This window comes from Channa argus, chromosome 14 (assembly GCF_033026475.1).
Source record: "Channa argus isolate prfri chromosome 14, Channa argus male v1.0, whole genome shotgun sequence".
Classification (NCBI taxonomy): domain Eukaryota; kingdom Metazoa; phylum Chordata; class Actinopteri; order Anabantiformes; family Channidae; genus Channa; species Channa argus.
Genome location: NC_090210.1, coordinates 11,329,826 through 11,349,488, shown reverse-complemented (window position 1 = coordinate 11,349,488; position 19,663 = coordinate 11,329,826). Strand labels below are relative to the sequence as shown.

The 19,663-nt window shown below is 36.1% G+C and overlaps 2 protein-coding genes across 5 annotated transcripts; one reads left to right on the top strand and one right to left on the bottom strand.

Moving 5' to 3' along the window:
• The first annotated feature begins 348 nt into the window (after nucleotides 1-348).
• On the top strand, nucleotides 349-17,349 carry si:ch211-14a17.10 (putative leucine-rich repeat-containing protein DDB_G0290503). 2 transcript variants are annotated; one of them, XM_067528822.1, is made up of 56 exons: nucleotides 349-500; nucleotides 632-696; nucleotides 801-845; nucleotides 1,001-1,025; nucleotides 1,219-1,266; nucleotides 1,366-1,455; nucleotides 1,554-1,622; nucleotides 1,740-1,835; nucleotides 2,100-2,186; nucleotides 2,293-2,391; nucleotides 2,570-2,635; nucleotides 2,734-2,823; nucleotides 2,934-3,020; nucleotides 3,123-3,212; nucleotides 3,325-3,414; nucleotides 3,558-3,641; nucleotides 4,179-4,241; nucleotides 4,373-4,435; nucleotides 4,532-4,600; nucleotides 4,742-4,825; nucleotides 4,938-5,024; nucleotides 5,628-5,711; nucleotides 5,815-5,883; nucleotides 5,970-6,059; nucleotides 6,237-6,326; nucleotides 6,421-6,510; nucleotides 6,598-6,660; nucleotides 6,745-6,807; nucleotides 6,911-6,973; nucleotides 7,059-7,127; nucleotides 7,239-7,322; nucleotides 7,578-7,664; nucleotides 10,559-10,642; nucleotides 10,733-10,801; nucleotides 10,946-11,035; nucleotides 11,130-11,219; nucleotides 11,317-11,406; nucleotides 11,492-11,554; nucleotides 11,642-11,704; nucleotides 12,562-12,630; nucleotides 12,971-13,054; nucleotides 13,154-13,240; nucleotides 13,356-13,439; nucleotides 13,570-13,638; nucleotides 13,732-13,821; nucleotides 13,911-14,000; nucleotides 14,102-14,191; nucleotides 14,299-14,388; nucleotides 14,475-14,555; nucleotides 14,927-14,989; nucleotides 15,456-15,515; nucleotides 15,616-15,762; nucleotides 15,840-15,986; nucleotides 16,117-16,158; nucleotides 16,266-16,313; nucleotides 16,615-17,349. In XM_067528822.1, exons 1-56 carry the CDS (start codon nucleotides 425-427, stop codon nucleotides 17,166-17,168), a joined length of 4,869 nt encoding a protein of 1,622 aa, XP_067384923.1. In that variant the 5' UTR covers nucleotides 349-424; the 3' UTR covers nucleotides 17,169-17,349. The 2 variants fall into 2 exon arrangements, with proteins under 2 accessions (XP_067384923.1, XP_067384922.1); XM_067528821.1 differs by having other exon boundaries at nucleotides 4,328-4,435.
• A 634-nt stretch (nucleotides 17,350-17,983) lies between these two features.
• On the bottom strand, nucleotides 17,984-19,339 carry c14h14orf119 (chromosome 14 C14orf119 homolog). Of its 3 annotated transcripts, none has more exons than XM_067528826.1 (3): nucleotides 19,198-19,339; nucleotides 18,617-19,030; nucleotides 17,984-18,527 (listed from the first exon to the last, which is right to left on the bottom strand). In XM_067528826.1, exons 2-3 carry the CDS (start codon nucleotides 18,911-18,913, stop codon nucleotides 18,354-18,356), a joined length of 471 nt encoding a protein of 156 aa, XP_067384927.1. In that variant the 5' UTR covers nucleotides 18,914-19,030; nucleotides 19,198-19,339; the 3' UTR covers nucleotides 17,984-18,353. The 3 variants fall into 3 exon arrangements, with proteins under 3 accessions (XP_067384927.1, XP_067384926.1, XP_067384928.1); XM_067528825.1 differs by having other exon boundaries at nucleotides 19,168-19,319; XM_067528827.1 differs by lacking the exon at nucleotides 19,198-19,339 and having other exon boundaries at nucleotides 18,617-19,161.
• Nucleotides 19,340-19,663: the final 324 nt, after the last annotated feature.

Below are 19,663 nucleotides of genomic sequence, written 5' to 3'. Positions count from 1 at the left end.
GTTCTCTAGTTTACCTCTGGTAAGGTTTGCAGCTGAAATGCAAATGTTGCCCCTTTGCCACTGTGACCTTTAGTTAGTTCTGGTTAAATATTACCAAAAGGTTTGTTGAAGATAAATACAAATGTCTGGAAAATATTAGGAAACCAATTCCTATAATAATTACATGACTTAATGAAGTACCAACACTGTGTTGTTCTTACCTTTCTCATTCATTGTATAAATATTTTATATCATACTATATTTAAATGAAACAATCAATTTTCCTAAACCGCCTTTATCGTTTTTGCAGGAATGTCAGCGTTTATCTTTTTTGGGTCAAAACTAGCACCAGATATTGATCACAGATATTGATCACAGGAATTTCTCGGGTATATAAAAAGCTGTGGGACTGCAGATAGAAGGTTTTGGACCAGACAACAGCACAATGGCTGGAGGTTCTCAATTCATTTGGATTCCACTACTGCTCTTATGTGTCCTTCAAACTTTTGAGAATGCACATGGTAAGCAGCATTATTTCATCCATATAACAGTTTGTACGCTGCAAAAAAATATTCTCAGTAAACTGCAAATACTTTAACATGCAGGTACATTAAATTATTTGTTACCGTTGATTTTGTCTCTGTTTTCTCAGTCCACTATACTTCGACCAGACCTGAAGTAGATTCAGAGGTGGGAAACACCCTTTCAAAGATGCCAGTGAGTCCCCAGCACTGAATTGCTGCATAAGATACACACATGCGAACGACAATTATAATATTCTTGATTATTATATGCGCTGTCCTCTACATTGTTTACCTCAGATAACCCTACCAAATGGATATATTCCCAAGAATGTAAATGTAACGGTATGTAATCCTTTTCAAAGTTGTGTATAATCCCTGTTTTTGTGTTGGTTTCTTTTATGCATATTCCATTTTGCTTTCCATATTCTGAAATCTTTACTTGGTCAATTGTTTTTTCTTCCTTTTCAATAAATTTAATATGTTTTTTTTTCATACAGTCTATTTCTATCAAAACTTGTACTGGTAAGTAGGTCTTTATCCTTAGGTAGTACATAAAGTTATGTGCATGTCAAGCACATTGTTAGTTGTTAGTGGTTTGGCGTCCGTACAATGAGTTCATGCTTACATACAACAGGGACCATTGTATAAATATAATGTGACATTTTATACTGTACATTGTTTCTCTTTTATTTTTATTACTATCATGACTTGCCAGGTACGGAGGAGCAGCTTCAACAGACAGTTCTCCGTAACAGGCAACTAGGTGAATATTTATCTGTTAAGGATTTCAGTCATGTCACTGGTTTTGACTGGTGGGCTTACTGATGCTGACAAACAGTACAACCTGCGCTCTTTCTGACAGACGAGGAAGCCTTTGGGTTGAGGAGGGAAGCCAGATTGCTGAAACTGCAGCTTGCTACTTGCAGTTTGACAGCCTCAGCTATAGCTGGCTGTAAGTGTTTAAATGAAAACCCCACTCTACATAGATATTATGGCACATATGAAAATCATTCACAGAAATATTAAAACATATCTTTAATTCATTGACAGCCTATCGAACCCAGTTGCAAAATAAAATGAAACAACTGCTGGAGACATTTGATAGTGATACATTTCAGAGTAAGTTTACCAGACTTAAACTAAATCCACTGATTTAGTTTTTGCATTGTTTTGGAGTACATGTCACAATTCCTGTAGTTTCTTGTTAATGTGGCAGCACAAAATTTTTATGTCTAGTTCTGAAGGTCATTCAGCTTACAAGGGAGGTGAAAGCATTACAGAAAAGGATCAAACTTGCTGATAATTCTACTGAAACTACAACTGCAACCAGCTGTGAGTATTTTTTCAGTGCTTTGCTCTATTCGGTTGGCAAATCGTAGTAGTGCTCCCAATCCAATGTTCTACCACTGAGCCACTAGGTCCCCGCAGTAGTGCAAAAATGTTACAGTCAATAAAATAAACTTCAAAGTGATTATAAGTAATATATTTATTTTTCTTATTCTATTCACAATTTAAAAGCAAGTTCTTTGTGAGCTTCTGTGTTAATTGAAAAAAGCATCAGTTAAGATGTCTTATATCTAAACCTTTGTCTTGTAGTTCTACAGAAGGAGCTCCAAGAAAGGACTGATGAACTGAATTCTAAGAAGCAGGAAATAGAAAGAAGCCACCCGAACTCAACACTCAGTATGGGCATTTTTATAATTCACAAGCAGATGATGACACTAATCGTTCTCACTGAATTTATGCAGTAGGAAGTGATTGAAAATTGACTTTGATTGTGTGTGTTTAGTTCTTCAGATTATCTCTCTGCAAAATGAGATCTGGGATTTAGAACAAGAGGACTCAAAAAAAGGACAATCTAGTCTTCCATCTGACAAGAGAATTATGGGTAAACATTTAACTACTTACATATAAAGCTACAAAAATACCTGTCTATGACTCAGGGCCTACATTTGAAGAAAGATTGTCGCCTTCGGGACAATAAACACATTTTTCTATAACTATTAATTAATCAATTAATTTGTTTTTGTAAATGTTTCTCTGCTCAATTACTTTCACTTCATTAGCCTTACAGGAACAACTGGAAAAAAAGATCAATGAGCTACGTGACAATGGAGATGCCAGCTCAGATAGTCAGTACACCTCTCCATACCTTTTCATATTTCTTTTATTGAAAAAAAAACAACAATATCTAACATTTCCTGACAAACATTCTGTGCTGGCCCTCCAGTGTTGGAGCTGCTTTCTGTACACACTAAGATTGCAGCAATACAGAGGCTTATCAGTGTGCACATAGAGAAGTCCAAAACTAATGCTGCTGGTGAGTTCATGGAGTATGAGTTGTGTGTTGAATCTTATAACCTGTCTTATTTCATATGTAACATACACTTTCTAGAGCTGTGCAAAGGCTTTATTCTTGTGTCTTTTTAGATTACCAGAGACAGTGGAGACAAAAGGCTGACCTCCTTAAAAAAAAGATTTTAGAACTGAATCGTGATGAGAACAACAAAGAACTTAGTAAGAGCCAAACTTTAAAAAATTGAAAAAAATGTTTGACTGTGTTATTTTGTAACTGCTGTGGTTTAATTCTGTATCTTATCCTTGTTCTCTTTTCTGCAGCCAAGGAAATTTTGATTCTTCAGGGTGAGGTGGAGAGTTTAAGGCAATTAATGTTAAATGCCAAGAAGATAACTGATATATACCTTATAGGTGAAAAACTCTGCAGCTTTATACATTTATATTTACCTAGTTTTATGTATAACGTGAGATTATTAAACTATAAATCCAAAAAAGCCCAAATAATTGTTTTCTATGACTGCAGAGCTAAGAGTTGTTTTAGAGAAGGAGAAAAAACAACAAGAAAGACTACATAAAATACTAGAGGAAAATGAATATGCCCAGGCACAAATGAGTAAGTTCAAAAAAGCAGCAGACATTACTATTTTTAATAATAACTATAACTATAGATTAACATTAATTTTAATTACAAAAAATGTATATATTCACAATGGAAAAATACAAAACTCCAAGAGTTTATCTTTGTGCTTTAACCAGTCATGAAAATCATCAGCATAATGAAAGATGTGAGAGAGCTGCAAAATGATGAGCAACAGCAGACTTCAACAAGTCAAACCACATGTGAGTCATTCTCTACTAATTCTACTGTTAAACAGATAAATAAAAGGAGACAATATTACTGCATAGCATCTATTTCTTTAAGGATATTTACACTAAGTTACATACAAGTGTCTTGTACATATAACAGGTCAGTACGATGATTGGGTATAGCTCAGTCAAGTATGGATGTAGTTAGGTTCATTAATTTGTGAGAGATGTATGTGTAATGCCTTGAGAACTACTCTTCTCGAAGTAAAATTCCAACTAATTTGGGGATTTTATCATCCACCCTTCAATACCATTAAAACATTTTAAGAAACTGGACAAATCTATGTTCTCAAGGGTCAATGTGAAAAAAACAAACAAAAAACAATAAAAAAGTCTTTAGCAAAAAAACTGATTCTCACATGTTTCAAATGGTTCGCAAATCATTGCATTTTCTTTATTTGCGTTTGCACAGCATCCCAGATTTTGTGGAAATTGGGTTTGTATGTGGTGACAAACGATAAGCTAATTATCTTTTGTTGTTTTGACTGAACATACAATGCTTTTTATCAGCTCTACTGGTTCTGCTTCAAGCCAAAGAAAAGGAATTTGCCATAGCGCAGGCTGAAATAAGTGGTGAGTCCTTTTTGTTCTTATTCAAGCTTATTAGTTTAATTATCCTATAGGGTTTGTTTTTGTTTTTTGAACGTTTCATTGCACAGTTTCAAGTGAAAGCTTTGATGACATGACTTCCTGTTCTGTGACAGAACTAAAGAGGAAGCTGAAAATAATGACTGAAAAATATTCTGGAGTAGAGGAAATATATGATCGTAAGTTGTAAATTTAATTCAACTAAAGGCTGTGGTGATTCATGTTTAAATTCCACCAATTATTTTTTAAGTGTTGTGTTTCTGTGTGTGTTTTAGAAGCAAAGATTGAATTTGAACAGAACATTGCAGAACTCAACAGAACTGGAGGCCACACTCCAGCACTCAGTGAGTACAATATTGAAATTAGATGAAATTGCTCCATCAAATGAGTGACTTCTTATGCTTTACTGTTTTTAACATCCATTTTTTTGTTCCTAAATTACAACTATGTATTCAAATTGCCCTTTTTTCTCTGGGGGGGGTAAGTTCTGAATGTGATAAACCTGCATGATGAGTTCAGGATTCTGAAAAGTCTGATCTCTATAACAGAGGATCCAGACAGGATCTCAGGTGAGTATGACACAGTGAATCATCTGACACTACTACTGTGTTAACCATTTAGTTTCTTATTGAAAAAAATATGTTCTTTAAAGTGATTCTGTGTTTCTCTTTCTCTCCACAGAGCTGAAGAGGAAACTTGAGAAGACACAAGAAGAACTGAACTCCAAGAATGCAGACATCCAGAGAATGATTGCCAACCCCCAAATATGTAAGCCGATTGCTTTGTCACTTAATGACTGTGTCATTAGCTGCTTGTTAAATTGCATGTCAAATAATATCTTTAAAAATCCGCAGCACAGTCTGACCTTTTGCTTTATTACACGTGGTAAACTATGGGCATAAAAGCATCACTGCAAAGAATAGTAAAAAGAGTGCAACATTTAAAGCTTTGAAATTTGATAAAGGCACTAATAATCTCCTACAAATATCCCATTTTGGCAGAGGAGATGCATATGTTGAGTGTCTCTGGGCAAGACACTGAACCCCTAACAGCCCATTCCCATCCCCAGCTGTGCAGTGCATTCCAAGTCGGTAGAAATTGGGGAGGGTAATTTGACTTTGCCAAATTAACATGCGGACAATGATCTGCTGTGGCGACTCTGAACTCACGAGATAAGCTGAAAGAACAACAACAACAACAAAAAAAAAAACTGATTAGCCAGTAGTTGCATAGAGGGAACGAATATTGGTCCCGTAAAATTAGGTGCCTCCCAGAATACAAATAGCTAGAATAGTGTAAGAGAAAGGTGCAATGACAAACAGCAAGACTCATTTCAGACATAAATGAACTCTGCATATTTGTGTATTTCAGTTTTAACAATCATTGGGCTACAGAATAAAATATGGGATCTTCAGAAAAACGCTACTAATGGCACCATCAATAAAACTGTTAAAGGTTAGTCAGTTCTTACATTTTAAATACCCGTTTAACTGTTCACAGTAAAATTATTTGTCAAATAAAAATTTAAGAACTGAAATAAATGTACATTTTTCCCCAGAGTTGCAAGCCAGACTGGATGGTCTTATTAGTGAAATAGACAACAATGGAGATGACAACACAAAACTGAGTGAGTCTGAAAAAAAAAGCAGTTGAAATTTAGTTGTATTATTAGGTATTTCTTTGATTAAAATATATATTTGCCTCTTGCATCAGTGCTGAAAATCATAACAGTGCAGAGTCAGGTGGAGCAGCTGCAAAGACAGTTGTCAGAACTACACATCTTACAGAGCTCTCAGGTAATTGGTAAGTATTCAGAACAACCCTTCATAACACCCTCCTATACAGCATACACACATTTTACAGTCAGGTCCACTAACCTTTGAAATATATTAGCAGGAGGAAAATTGTGAAGTTAGTTTGTACCTTAATTTTCTACACATGAATGCACATGCAATATGTAACCATTTTGATTTCTCTCAGAGTTTAGAAATGACCTCACAACTAAACAGACAGAACTACAGAAATACATCGATGAGCTTAATGAGAAGAATCAGACAAATTCTAGGCTGAGTAAGTAATGTGTGAGTAATGTGTCTACATTTATTATAAAAGAAATACAGTTGTAAAATGCATTTCTATAAATTATGTTTTATGTGACCCTCAGTTCTGAAAGTCACTCAGCTGCATAGCCAACTCCGAAACCTAGAAGAGGAACGACACATGGATAATGAAACATCTTCTTTGACAATTTCTCGTAAGTATCTATTTTTCATAACTGACCTTTGATTCAGTGAATAGCATTTAGCTTTTGAGAACTTTAAGCAAAACTGACTTTTTCTAGAGCTGAGAAAAGAGTTGAGGTCAAGAATGGTGGAGCGCACTCGTGACCAGGCTGAGATGAAGGGTAAGTTGTCAGCTCCTCATCTGATTGTTGAATGATACTTAATACTAACAAGAAAAGTACTAACAATACGTGATTTGAAATCAGTCCTTAAGGCCCTGCTTCAAGCCAACGAAAGGAAACATGCCATATCTCAGGCTAAGGTGCTGGGTGAGTAAAAATTATGTTGGATTTTTTTTGTTCTGATTAAGGTCAAAAATAAGAAGCTCTAAAGCTAGACCTTTCGTGATGTGGCTTTTTCTGTATGCAATAGAGCTGCAGAAGAAACTGCAATTAAAGAGTGAAGAATGTTCTGGACTTGCAGGAAGATATGAGCGTAAGTTCTATTTGTGATTGAGAGGCTCTGATATTTTGTGTTGTAGCTTCACTTCTTATTCATTTTTTGTATCTGTTTCTATTAGAAATAAATACAGAATTTGAACAGAGGATTGCAGAACTAAACAGAACCGGAGACTCCAAAGCTGCCCTCGGTGAGGAACATCTCTTTACTTTACATGAGAGGTGTCTTCTTCTCAGTTTCTCATTCTTTGCTTCAAAATTATTGACTGTGTATTGACTTTTGCTCCTTTCTTCTGGGTCAGTCCTGAAGGTGATGAACCTGCATGATGAGCTGATGAATCGAAGGGATCTGATTCTTACAACTAAAGACCCAGAAATGAAATCAAGTAAGTCACACATACCACATACTACAACTGTGCATCAAGAGTTACAGCTAAAATGAGAAAATGTCACGTCTCCAAGACTAAACAACATTATTAGTTTTACTTATGACAGTATGTTGAGTCAACAAAACAGTTTTCTTTAAAACTACTCTGCTGTGGCTTCTTGAAACAAAATATTTTTTTACTATTTTTTTTTTTGCCTCACATTAATTTTTCTGCCTCACCTTATTATCTCTGCCTGTTTTTGTTTCCTCAAAGAGCTGATTAGTCAACAGGAGAAGAAACAACATGAACTACACTACACTACAACAGATATTAACAGACTATTTGCCTATCCACAAACAAGTAAGCACACTGGATTACAATACGATTATCTGGGGGCATTGCTGAAGTCCAAAGCATCTTAATTAATCACAGCTGTTGGTGCTGAGTTTGACAAATTAAACACATACACAGGTAATAGAGAAATGAATATGACATTTATAAAAAACATCTCAAATGTTATTCAATAAAACAATAAATAATTTTCAAACATTTGCAACTCCTCAAACAGAACGATCAAATTTTGTGATCAATTTAAAACATTTAAATGTTTTACTATTTCCCCCCCTTTATTTTGTATGTTTATTTTAATATGCTTTCACAAAACAGTACTATAATGTTGATGGTTGATGAACAAATGTATTTTGAGGATTAATGCAACTTGGCTGCTCTAACATTGCAATTGCAGCACAACCAAGCTTTGTATTTTTTACTTTAAAAACATTGTAGCCTAAATGATAATCTGAAGCTAGCTGAAAATGATCTAAACATCGGTTAGTACCTTGTTTTACTTTATAATGTAATCAATTTAAACTATGTAGACTTTATTTACATTAACATATAAAAGATTATGATTCCCAGTTACTGTAGCTTAGAGAATTATGGAGTAATACATAAAGTAAATAGGCATCTAGATGTAAAAGAGTGGTAGCGCTGATTTACAGTATATTAACATTTACATTCAGTCAGTTATCATATTTTGCCTTAACAAAACTCTCACTCTGTGAAGTACAACCCCAATTCAGAAGAAGTTGAGCTGATGTGTGAAGCGTAAATCAAAACAAAATGCACCGATTTTTAGTTTATTCACAATAGAACATAAAAACTGAGACATTTTACCATTTCATTGAAAATATTTGCTCATTTTTAATTTAATGGCAGCAATACATCTCAAAAACAAAAAGCTGCAAAAGTGAATGCTGCAAGTATAAAACAAATGGAGGAGCATTTGACAACTCATTAGGTTAATTAGCAACAGGTCAGCAACATGACTGGGTATAAAAGAGGATTTCAGAGAGGCAGAGCCTCTCGAATGTAAAGATGAGCAGGTTCACGAATCTGAGACAAACTGCTCCAAACAATTGTGGAACAAATTCAGAAAAGTGTTTCTCATGTAAAATTTGAAGATCTATAGTATATCTACAGTATATCTTCTTCTTTTCATTTCAGCTGTTCCCTTTCAGGGGTCGCCACAGCGAATCATGTGCCTCCATCTAACCCTGTCCTCTGCATCCTCTTCAACTAACTTCATGTCCTCTCTCACTACATCCATAAATCTCCTCTTTGGTCTTCCTCTAGACCTCCTGCCTGGCAGCTCCAAACCTCAGCATCCTTCTATCGATTCACAGTTTCTCCTCTGAACATGGCCAAACCACCTCAATCTGGCCTCTCCGATTTTATCTCCAAAACAACTAACATGAGCTGTCCCTCTGATGTCCTCATTCCTGAGCCTATCCGTCCTTGTCACTCCCAAAGAGAACCTCAACGTCTTAAGCTCTACTACCTCCAGCTCTGCCTCCTGTGTTTTTTTTCGTCAGTGCCACTGTCTTTAAGCCGAAAAACATCTCTGGTCTCACCACCATCTGGAACACCTTTCCTTTCATTTTTGCTGATACTCTTTTATTACACAACACACCTGACACTTTTCTCCACCTGTTCCAACCTGCTTGCACTCGACTCTTCACCTCTTTAACACACTCTCCGTTGCTCTAAACCTTTGAAGCTAAATAATTATCTGCAAATTTCATAGTACTAAACTAAACTAATTTGTCAGCCTGTCCATCACCAGAGCAAAGAAAAAGGGACTCAGAGCCGATCCTTGATGGAGACCCACCTCCACCTTAAACTCCTCTGCCACACGTACAACACACCTCACCACGGTCTCACAGCTCTCATACATGTCCTGCACCACTCTAACATACTTAACTGCCATTCCAGACTTCGTCATACAATACCACAGCTCCTCTCTCGGCACCCTGTAATACACTTTCTCAAACATCTACTGTATATAATATCATCAAAAGATTCAGAGAGGGACCATGCATCTTGTTATCAGTGGAAAGTTCAAAAGCCTGCACCTCTGATGGTGTGGGGTGCTTTAGTTCCTATGGCATGGGCACCTTAAACATGTGCAAAGGCACCATCAATGCTGAAAAGTACACAGAGGTTTTAGAGGAACATATGCTCCCATCCAGATAACATCTCTTTCAGGGAAGGTCTTGCATATTTAAGCAAGAAACATCACAATAGCATGGCTTCGCAGGAGAAGAGTCCAGGTGCTGAACTGGCCTTCCTGCAGTCCAGACCTTTCACTAATAGAAAAACTTTGCACCTCATAAAACAAAAAGTCCGGCAACAAAGGCCCAGGACTGTTCAGCACCTAGAATCCTGCATCAGACAAGAATGGGACAACATTCCTGGTCTCCAACTGGTCTCCTCATTTCACAGACATTTACAGACAGTTGTTAAAAGAACAACTACCACACAATGGTAAAGATAACCCTGTTCTAACTTTTTTGAGATGTGTTGCTTCCATCAAATTCTAAATTATCTAATATTTTCCATGATATGGTAAAATGTCTCCATTTCAACATCTGACATGTTGTTTTTATTCTATCGTGAATGAAATATGGGTTGAAAAGATTGCACTGTTTTTATTTACGTTTTACACATCATCCCAACTTCTTTTCAGTTGGATTTGTAAAAAACAAGCAGAAAAGCTAGAGAGAAGACTTTAAAGCTGATAATAGGCACTGAAAGCCAGTGTACAGTGTTGTGACATGTGTACCTTTTGGCGGATTAAAAATGAGGCATGTTTTTACATTTTGGATGATCTGGAAAGGTTTGATTTGCACATGTTGGCAGTGCTGTTAGTAGGCCATTGCAAGTCAACTTGTCAATGTTTTTTATTTTTTTAGTCCTAACAATCATTGAACTACAGAATGAAATAAGGGACCTGCAAAAAACAGACACCGATGGAACCAAAAGGAACCGTGTAGAAGGTTAGTCAAGTTTAAATGTCAATGATCCATGTCAGAGTGGCATAATAAAATAAATAATTACAAATAACAAAATGTAATCTTTTTTCCCAGAATTGTATAACAGAGTACATGGCTTCATCAGTGAAATAGATGATGGAGACAATGAAACATTAAAGCTGAGTGAGTGTCAAACAGTCATCAGTGGACAGATTCACAGACAAGTTGAGCTTTCCTTTATTTTTCTGCATATTTGATTGGCAAGCTTGTTGAATTATATCTTCAATTAGGGCATATTTTTGCCCTTTCTACTGTGCTTTTCTTCAGCGCTAAAAATCCTGACACTCCAGAGTCAGATAGAGCAATTGAAGAAACATTTGTCAAATGACAAGTTGGTAAATGCAACTCAAGTTACCGGTAAGTGTTTCAGAAAAAAAATTGTATGACCTGGGGCTAAGGACGTCATGTGACAAATATTATCTTAAATATCTGATATTTTAACTTGTCTCAGAGCTCAAAAATGATCTTGCAAGCAAGAAGAATGAGCTGCAGAAATATATCAATGACCTGGATAGGGAGAATAAGACAAATGCAAATTTGAGTAAGTAAAGAGAAAACATAAACTCTACATAAATAACTGATGGAATATTATGAAATGTCTGGAATTCTTGATAGCTTACATATTCTGTATTTGTCAGTTCTCACAATCACTAGTCTGAAGAACCAACTCAGAAATTTACAACTAGAAAATCAAGATGAGAACGAGGCCGTGTCTGCTACTATTACTAGTGAGTATCATATTTCCCCTTTGCCATAAGCAAAAACATGCATTAACAGTAACCTCTGAGCTGATGCACACATTCCTTTTTCTAGAGCTGAGAGAACAACTGAGGACAAAAGAGGAGGAGCACTTTCAAGATCAAGCTGAGATCAAAGGTCAGTTCAGTCTTGGTGTCTGAACGTTTTTGCAACCAAAAATTAGCAATACAACAAACTGTGAATATGGGTGTGTTTTTGTACAAGCTCTGCAGAATAAACTGAACCAGACAGATGCACAGTGTTCCAGTTTTGAGCAGAAACTTAAAGGTAAGTCTAATTTATCATTACTTAGAGAAATAGAACATACATTTTATATTTTTACTAAAAACATCCTCCACAACTTAATGATCTGCAACTTATTTTCAAATACTAAAATGCTGTGTATGCGGTAACCTGAGTAACTGAAATAGACTGCTGTCAGATTGATGTGAGCTGTTATCAAAGTATGATAATTACGGTTTAGATCTGGCAACATTGAGACCATAATGGTAACTGTTTTCAATGGTAACTCCTTTGTGGCACATTATTGAAACCTGGTTTAGAAAAAGTCTAGAGTGTAAATTTATCTCAAGCTCTTAAGGGTGGACAAAAAAGCACGAAGAACACCATAGAAATTGGTATTCTTGGTGCCTTCTGAATACAAAAATATTTGGAAAATTGAGATGTGAATGAGTATTTCTACTGTCCCACAAACATTAAATAGCCACAGATAAATGCAATCATTAAATGTCCAAATATCATTTTATACCTGACAGTTTAAGAGAGGCACTATCAGTTTGGAGCATGTTTTATGTGTATGACAGTATCATCTGCATAAAGTGTTATGGAATCAGGTATGTTATAGACAGTATTATGGATCTTGTGACGCTGGTACAACAATTTAAAGCAAACGATAAGGGGGGCAACTGTGGTTAAACTTTGAGAACGGAAATCATGATGAGCATATAAATGTACAGACATGGATTTAGCATAAATAAATGTGTATCTTGGAAATTAATCCTTCACACTGCTCAGATAGAATTCTTTAGGGCACTTGGTTCTTGTCATCCAAAGAAAAGGCAGCTTTTGTCCTATTATGTTGTTCTGTAGGTGGAGTCATCTTTTCCTATGATTGTGTCTTACAGGGCTGCAAAATGAGCTGGATGACAAAATGCATGAACTGCTTTCCAAAACGGACACTGTTACTTCACTAGGTGAGTGGTGGAGCTGTGTTATTGGTTTAATCAATCTGTTTAATGTTCTGTGTTTCACAGAAATATTATTTACGGCCTCTTCCATTTCCCTGCCCATTAGTTATTAGTAGTATTTTGCATCCTGTAAGTAAAGAGAATACATTTCTGATGGCCCTGTGAAAAAATGTAAATATGATGAAAGTACTTTTATAATTATACTTTCTTATTTTCAACTCATAATCATACTTTCTAAGCTTTGTATAAAGAAAGCTGTTGCAGTCCAGACTTTGAGCGCTAGACAAAGGAGATAATACATGGTTTGAATCAGGAAAAAATAAATATTGAAATCTGGTTCTTTCAGCCCTTCAAGTTTCTACATTAACCCTGCAACTGGAAGAGTTAAAGAGACAACTACAAAATACTGAATCCAAAACCAAGATAGAAGGTCCGTGTGTTTATTTTTCATTTTAATTAAGAATGTCTATGGGTGCACAAAATATGTCACTGAGACTGTATATCACAGTTTTCTCTGTTGTCTCTGCAGAGCTTCAAAAAGTAATTTACGAAAAGAATAATGAGCTAGCAAACAAAACGGAGGAGCTGAAAGCAAGAAGTTCTCAAGCACAAAGACGTCAGTACATTATATTCTTTATTGATTATTCTTGTTTGAAGTGAATAACAACACAAGAAAGGAATCAAAATCTCTGAATGATTCACCTGTGATTAACATGTACCTCTTTATTCAGTTTTACAGATTATTACGTTACAAACTCAGATTGAGAAACTTTCGATTGAAGCAATCAATGACACAGATTATGAAAAGATTGTGGGTGAGTGAAGCATTTCTTGAATGCAAATGCAAAGGACTCCAGATCAATAAAACTGTACAACTTCGAGGATGAACTAATAAAACAAATACATGTCTCACATGAAATAATGGTTTTCTATATCATGTTGTAGTTCTTCAAGGCTACATGAGTGATTTGATCGGGGGAATACAAGATGAAAACGATGAAAATACCAAACTGAGTGAGTTCTTATATTATTACATAACAACAGTGAAATGATTTTCAAATGATTTTGTACCCAGTAAATGTATCTAATTCAACCTACTTCTTTTAGTGTTTCAAATTTTGGCACAACAAGATGAAATTGCACGCCTCAAGAAGCAGGAAGAGACGCAAACAAATGCTCAGCTTAAGAAAATTGGAGGTAAGGAAGTAGTTAATTTTCCAAATTAGTTTTGAGTACTTTTTTATACATCTTAGGGAAATAAAACCTCTATTCTAAAAAAAATGAAGAGCTGCAGAATGAACTAGAGGACATCAGGAATCAGATAAAAGAAAAGACACTGATGCTGGAATCCAGTGATACAAGGATCACCAATCTGTGTAAGTGTTTAGCTCATCTTTGTTAAGGAAAAATAGAATAAGGAAAACTGTTAATTAGCTTCAAATAATAAAAATATGTTGAATTTTTGTTGGTATTTTAGCGGCTCAAATCATGGAACTTCACTGGAAAATCCAACCATTGGAAGATGAAATATCATACCTCGAACAAGCAAATGCTGAGAACGTTGCAGGTAAAGATCAAAATGTGACAATTCCACTGAGTTATTCCCTAAAGTAATGTGAAAACAAATTTTGACTTGATGATTCCAATGCTCATTGATCTATAAATCTTTTTCAGAGCTTCAGACGAAGTTGAGTTTGACAAAGAGGCAACTGCAAGACAGTGAACTTCGACTCAAGGATTTAGATACAAAGAATTTTAACTCAAGTACGAACATTTCTTATTTGCTTATGCTTTGCATCATGTTGTTTATGTCCTTGTTTATTTTGAAATTACATCTGTGTCTCTGTTAGTAATGGAGATTGCTGATCTGAGGGCACAATTGAAAAAGGCTCAGAAACAGGCATCAAAAGCCGCTGGAAAAAATATCAACGGTTTGTGAATCTGTTACAATCCTGCTGTGCTCTGCACATCCATAAATGATTTCTTGCTGTACATGCTACAATAGATAGTCATAAATATTCCCAAGATTACTGTACACTGTTTAAGTTTAATCGTGGTTTAATTTTCACTATGATATATTTGGAAGATATTTAACAATGAAGTTGTGAGAAGATATACACTTTATCTATCAAGAATAAATCACATTGTCACATAATTTCATGGGAAGAGGTAAAAATATTTTATTACAAATTCATGGGCAACAGTGTATAATGACTAAATGTCATCTGTGTTTAAAACACATATCTTGCAATTTTCCCTTTATATATCTTAAATCATGTTGAAAAATTCTGTTTGCCCTCAGAATTGGAACAACAACTTCAAACTGAACAAAGAGAAATTAAAAAACTCGTAAGCAGAAATAAAGGTGAGTACTGTTTCTTAAATTAAATGTTTGATATTTTTAAAAATATGCTTATAGTTGGAAGCAAACATTTACATACACTCATCATAGACATGACAGTCATGCCCCTGTGGAGCATTTAAACTTTTGCTTATATGTGAATATCTATAAAATTGTTCAGTACTTAACTATTAAATCTACATTAAAATTTACACGTTATACAATAAATTAAACAAATAACATATAACTAAGAACTTTGTACAAGGTCAGGATAATGTAGCTGTTTCCCACGTATTGCAGAAATGATGCTCATTTAAACTAAGCCGCCTCATCTTCATATTTACTTTATACATGTAGAGCATGTATACGGGGGCAGTCTTCGTTTTTTCCCTCAAAATTTTGGAATCTTTCTTTAAACTATATCATCAACACTTTGTATGTTTATTGATGTTTCATAAATATCTCTGTTTTAACCTTCTGCCTCTGTCAGATTTAAAGCAAGAGGTTGAAAACCTGAAGACATGCTGCATTGAAACCAATGACTGTGGAGGTGAGAAACTTAATATGTCTCTGTGACACTGTAAACATATATTTTTTCATGAGACACTGTGAGTGGGTGCAGTTTTTGAATTGAATATTTCATCAAACAGATGTACACAGACAACTGCAACAGAGTCAGGAAGATGCAGATCGCCTGCAGCAGCAGCTCCAAGACAAGGATACCCACCTCAATCAGATGCAGGAAGAGCTAGTAGAACAAGCCAGGGTGACTGAAACACTGCAGAGTGACTATAGCAGTAAGTAAAAACATAAAATACATACATACATAAATAAATAGATAGATTTGATTTTGAGTATACTTTTTGATTAACAGACTTAGAGAGACAATTTCAGCAGTCCCAGGACATGGTTGATAACCTGCAGAAGCAACTGCTTGAGAAGGATGCCTCACTCAACCAGCTGAAGCAGGAACTGGAAGAACGAACTACAGAGAATAATAAACTGGAAGAAGACTACAACAGTATGTCCAACCTTCTAGAAATGCTGACACACCCAATCAGTGGATATTTTTGGTATTATAAAGGAAAGGTAGTAGTTACTGTTGTGGTTCTTAATGTATAAAGCTTGCTGTCATTTTGATTCAATGCTAGATCTGCAAAATGAGAAAAACAAACTTGAAGAAAGTCTTCAAGGTAACTATTGGTTCTGTCCAGAAAGTGTCCAGAAAGAACAGATTGTGATATGAGAATCCCACCCTCCATCCCCCCTCAAAAATGTGCTGTTCTTGCTCTCTTCTCAGATCTTCAAAACAAACTAAGTGATGTGGAAGATCCGACAATCCACACCAGTAAGTCACACACAAAGGTTAATTTAATTTCTTTAAATTTGTCAGCCTACAGATGTGCAATTTTAATACAGTTTACATGATAAATATTTAAATTGCATACACAGAAATTGCATGTGTCATAACACATACACACACAATGTACAAACCACTGCCACATTAAGAGCAATTTGTCATTTGTAGTTCTACCCAGCCTGTGTGAAAATGTTGTATTCCGTCTTCTGTAACTGTGGATACACTTTGTCAAGCTTGCGCTTTGAAATTATAAATTTACACACAATTTACTACATTCCTTTATTCACAGGGAAGATAGTTTTTGATCCAAACACAGCCCACCCAAGAATAGCTCTTTCTGCAGACAACACTGAAATGTCCACTAGAGTGGAAGCACAAAACGTCCCAGATTACCCAGGGCGTTTTGATGTGGATCTCGCTGTCTTGGGCACAACTGGCTATTCAAGTGGCAGACAGTACTGGGAGGTGTCTGTAGTTGGAAAGCGTTGTTACCACCTTGGGATGACCAGTGAATCTGCTCAAAGGAAAGGGTCAATATCATACAGTCCGGCAAATGGTTACTGGACTATAATCCTGAACAAACAAGGACAATTCAAAGCTGCTGATAGGAGAGCTGTTACTATCCAAGTTCAGGTACAACCTCTTTCCCTGGGTATTCTGCTGGACTACAAAAGGGGACAGATCTCCTTTTATGATGCTGGTTCCAGATCTCTTTTGTACTCATTTGTAGGTCAGACATTTACAGACAAAATCTATCCATTTGTCAATTTTTGTGTGGAGGATGTTGCAAATCCGACTCCAATAGTTTTGCTTACTCCTGATTCGGTGGACTGGATAAAATAGAGAAACGTATGTTGTTGTATATGTTAAAAGATGGCCGTATTTCTAATTTAGACTACGTTCACATTGCATGCCTCAATGCCTACTTCCAATTTTCGGTCAGATAATTTGTTTGTGTTGATTTTTGTAACTAACATGTATACAGCTCAGAAACACAACACATTAAACTAAAAATTATGTCAAATGTGTACAATAATGTTGTGTGAGACAGTCAAATAGCAGTTTCTTTAAAAACTGCTCTTTATGAAATTACACATTTTCCCAGTTTGGGTTGGCTAGAAACTCCTCCATAAATATCCAACAAATCAGTAACTCCCCTCTCTCTTTATTCACCTCCATCTCTGTTGTTAGTCTCCTGCATTTTGTTTGCCAGACTATGAGACAATGAGGGTTCAGAGTAATGACAGGGTTTATGCACATGTGCACAGAAGTGAGATGCTTGTTTTTGTTTTTGTTTTTTTTTAATCTGACCATTTTGACAGCACGGATGACACAAATATGTCAGATTAGAATTAAATCAGATCAAGGACCACATACAAAAGTGTTCCTGATCTGATCTTCTGGGAAAATTTGGTTTGTCAACACCTGCAAAAACGAGTATGATCTAAGTCACCTGAAGGGAAAACCATTATGTAAGGTGAATGTAACTTAGGTAATGAAACAATTCCTCACTTGAACCACCTTACTTGTAAGTCGCTTTGGATAAAAGCGTCTGTTAAATGATAAAATGTAAATGTAAATTCCTGACAGTGCAGAAAATTTCTTCAACACAATGCTGCTGAATATTTTACACATTTCAAACAAACAAACACAGAGAATATAGTAGTAAACTTTATTTTCTGTTTTTTAAAAATGGGCTAAATACAAAAAAGCAGTAATCTTTACGTCCATATTTTAAGCTTGTTTATTTTAGGTTCAATTAATGGCACCACTCTACCAATGATGGAAACAATAAAAAACCTCTGAACTTTGTCCACAAAAGTGGCAAAGTGAGTAATGCAGCCCTGAAGAAACTGGTGAAGGGAAAACTCCTAATAACTGAAATAACGTTTCTGTTCCAAGCATGAAATTGTTAACAATAGTAAGAGAGAATGATCCCAGGTGTAGTACACATTTTCCAACTCATGTCACCTCTTTAACACATTTGTTGTTATAACCACTTGCTTTCCGTCTCATTGTCCACAATGCTTAGTCTCTTCCTGCTGTGTCAGCTACACTGCTGTAAAAGTGCGCAACAAAGTCTGGATCCCTCTCCTCCAACATGTGCAGGAAATGATTCCTCTCCTCTTCTCCCCAAGAGTCAAACCACTGACTCCACAAGCGCAGCTGGCATTCAAAGATGTTTGGTAGATGGTCTTTAACCTGTTCAATGTTAAAAGAAAAGTCAGTAAAATGTTAGAAACGGTACATCACTCTTTACACCATCTGTTAAGGGACTATAGAAAAAATACCTGAAGAAGACTGAGCGAATCTAAGAGAGTGCACACTTTCCCACGCACAGCTTTCCCCAGCAGGTCCTGCAAGAACCGCTCTCTCTGTATGGCGGTCCAGCCCTGGAACCAGCTCAGGACGCATCGTTGCTCCTGGAGGGTAACGTATGAGATGGGCTCAAGCTCTTTACCAAGGCCAGGACTCGAAGAAACACACGACAAGTTATCGAGGCTGGCTATAGCCTGAGGGACTGGTGGAAAGTCCTCCGCGTTGGCAGCGCAGCAGCCTGAAACATCGGTCCAGTGTTGCGTTGCCATGGTCGGTGACCTCTCTGTCTAACCCGCGGCTGAAAGTCTGTTAGCTGGGCTGCTCTTTTAGGGTTTGGCTGACATGATCAGACCACGACACAGTTGTGAAGACAGGTTTGTTTCAGCCTGAGAAAAAAGTTGCAGTAATTTAAGTAGGAACACCGTCAATGGTCACAGTAACGGAATGTAGCTTAGCTTTTAACTAAGCAATAATACTTTCTGCCTCTGAATGAATATTATTTACGGCTTATAACTGTACTTACTCATCATATTTGAAACATAGGTTTAATCACCTTAATATCAACATTCTTGAAGTGCAGTGACACTAGACAATTCCGCTAATGACGCTAAAAATATATACCGGAAGTTTACGCTTCTAGCCTGACCGCAACTTGGTGCGAAGGAACACGCTTGCGCACATTTTGCGCAGATTAAAAAAAGAGTACCTATATTAAGTATAAAGCAAACAGATTTTGGACCGACTGTGAGTTTTGTGTGCTCTGTGTTTACATCACGGATAATCGTTTTTGTATTAGGTTTACTTTTAAGGAGAAAGTAATTATTCTACGATCACGTTATTACCTTCATCATTTCAGCATTACAAGTAACGCCAACTGTAAAGTTATACAGGCATTGAGCTAAAACAATAAAAGGGGCGCAGGGAAATATTTAAATAATTGAAATAATAAGTAAGCAACATATACTTTATTAAGCTGTGTGAAATTCGTTAGGGGGAAGTTGTCGGCGATGACGCTGAGT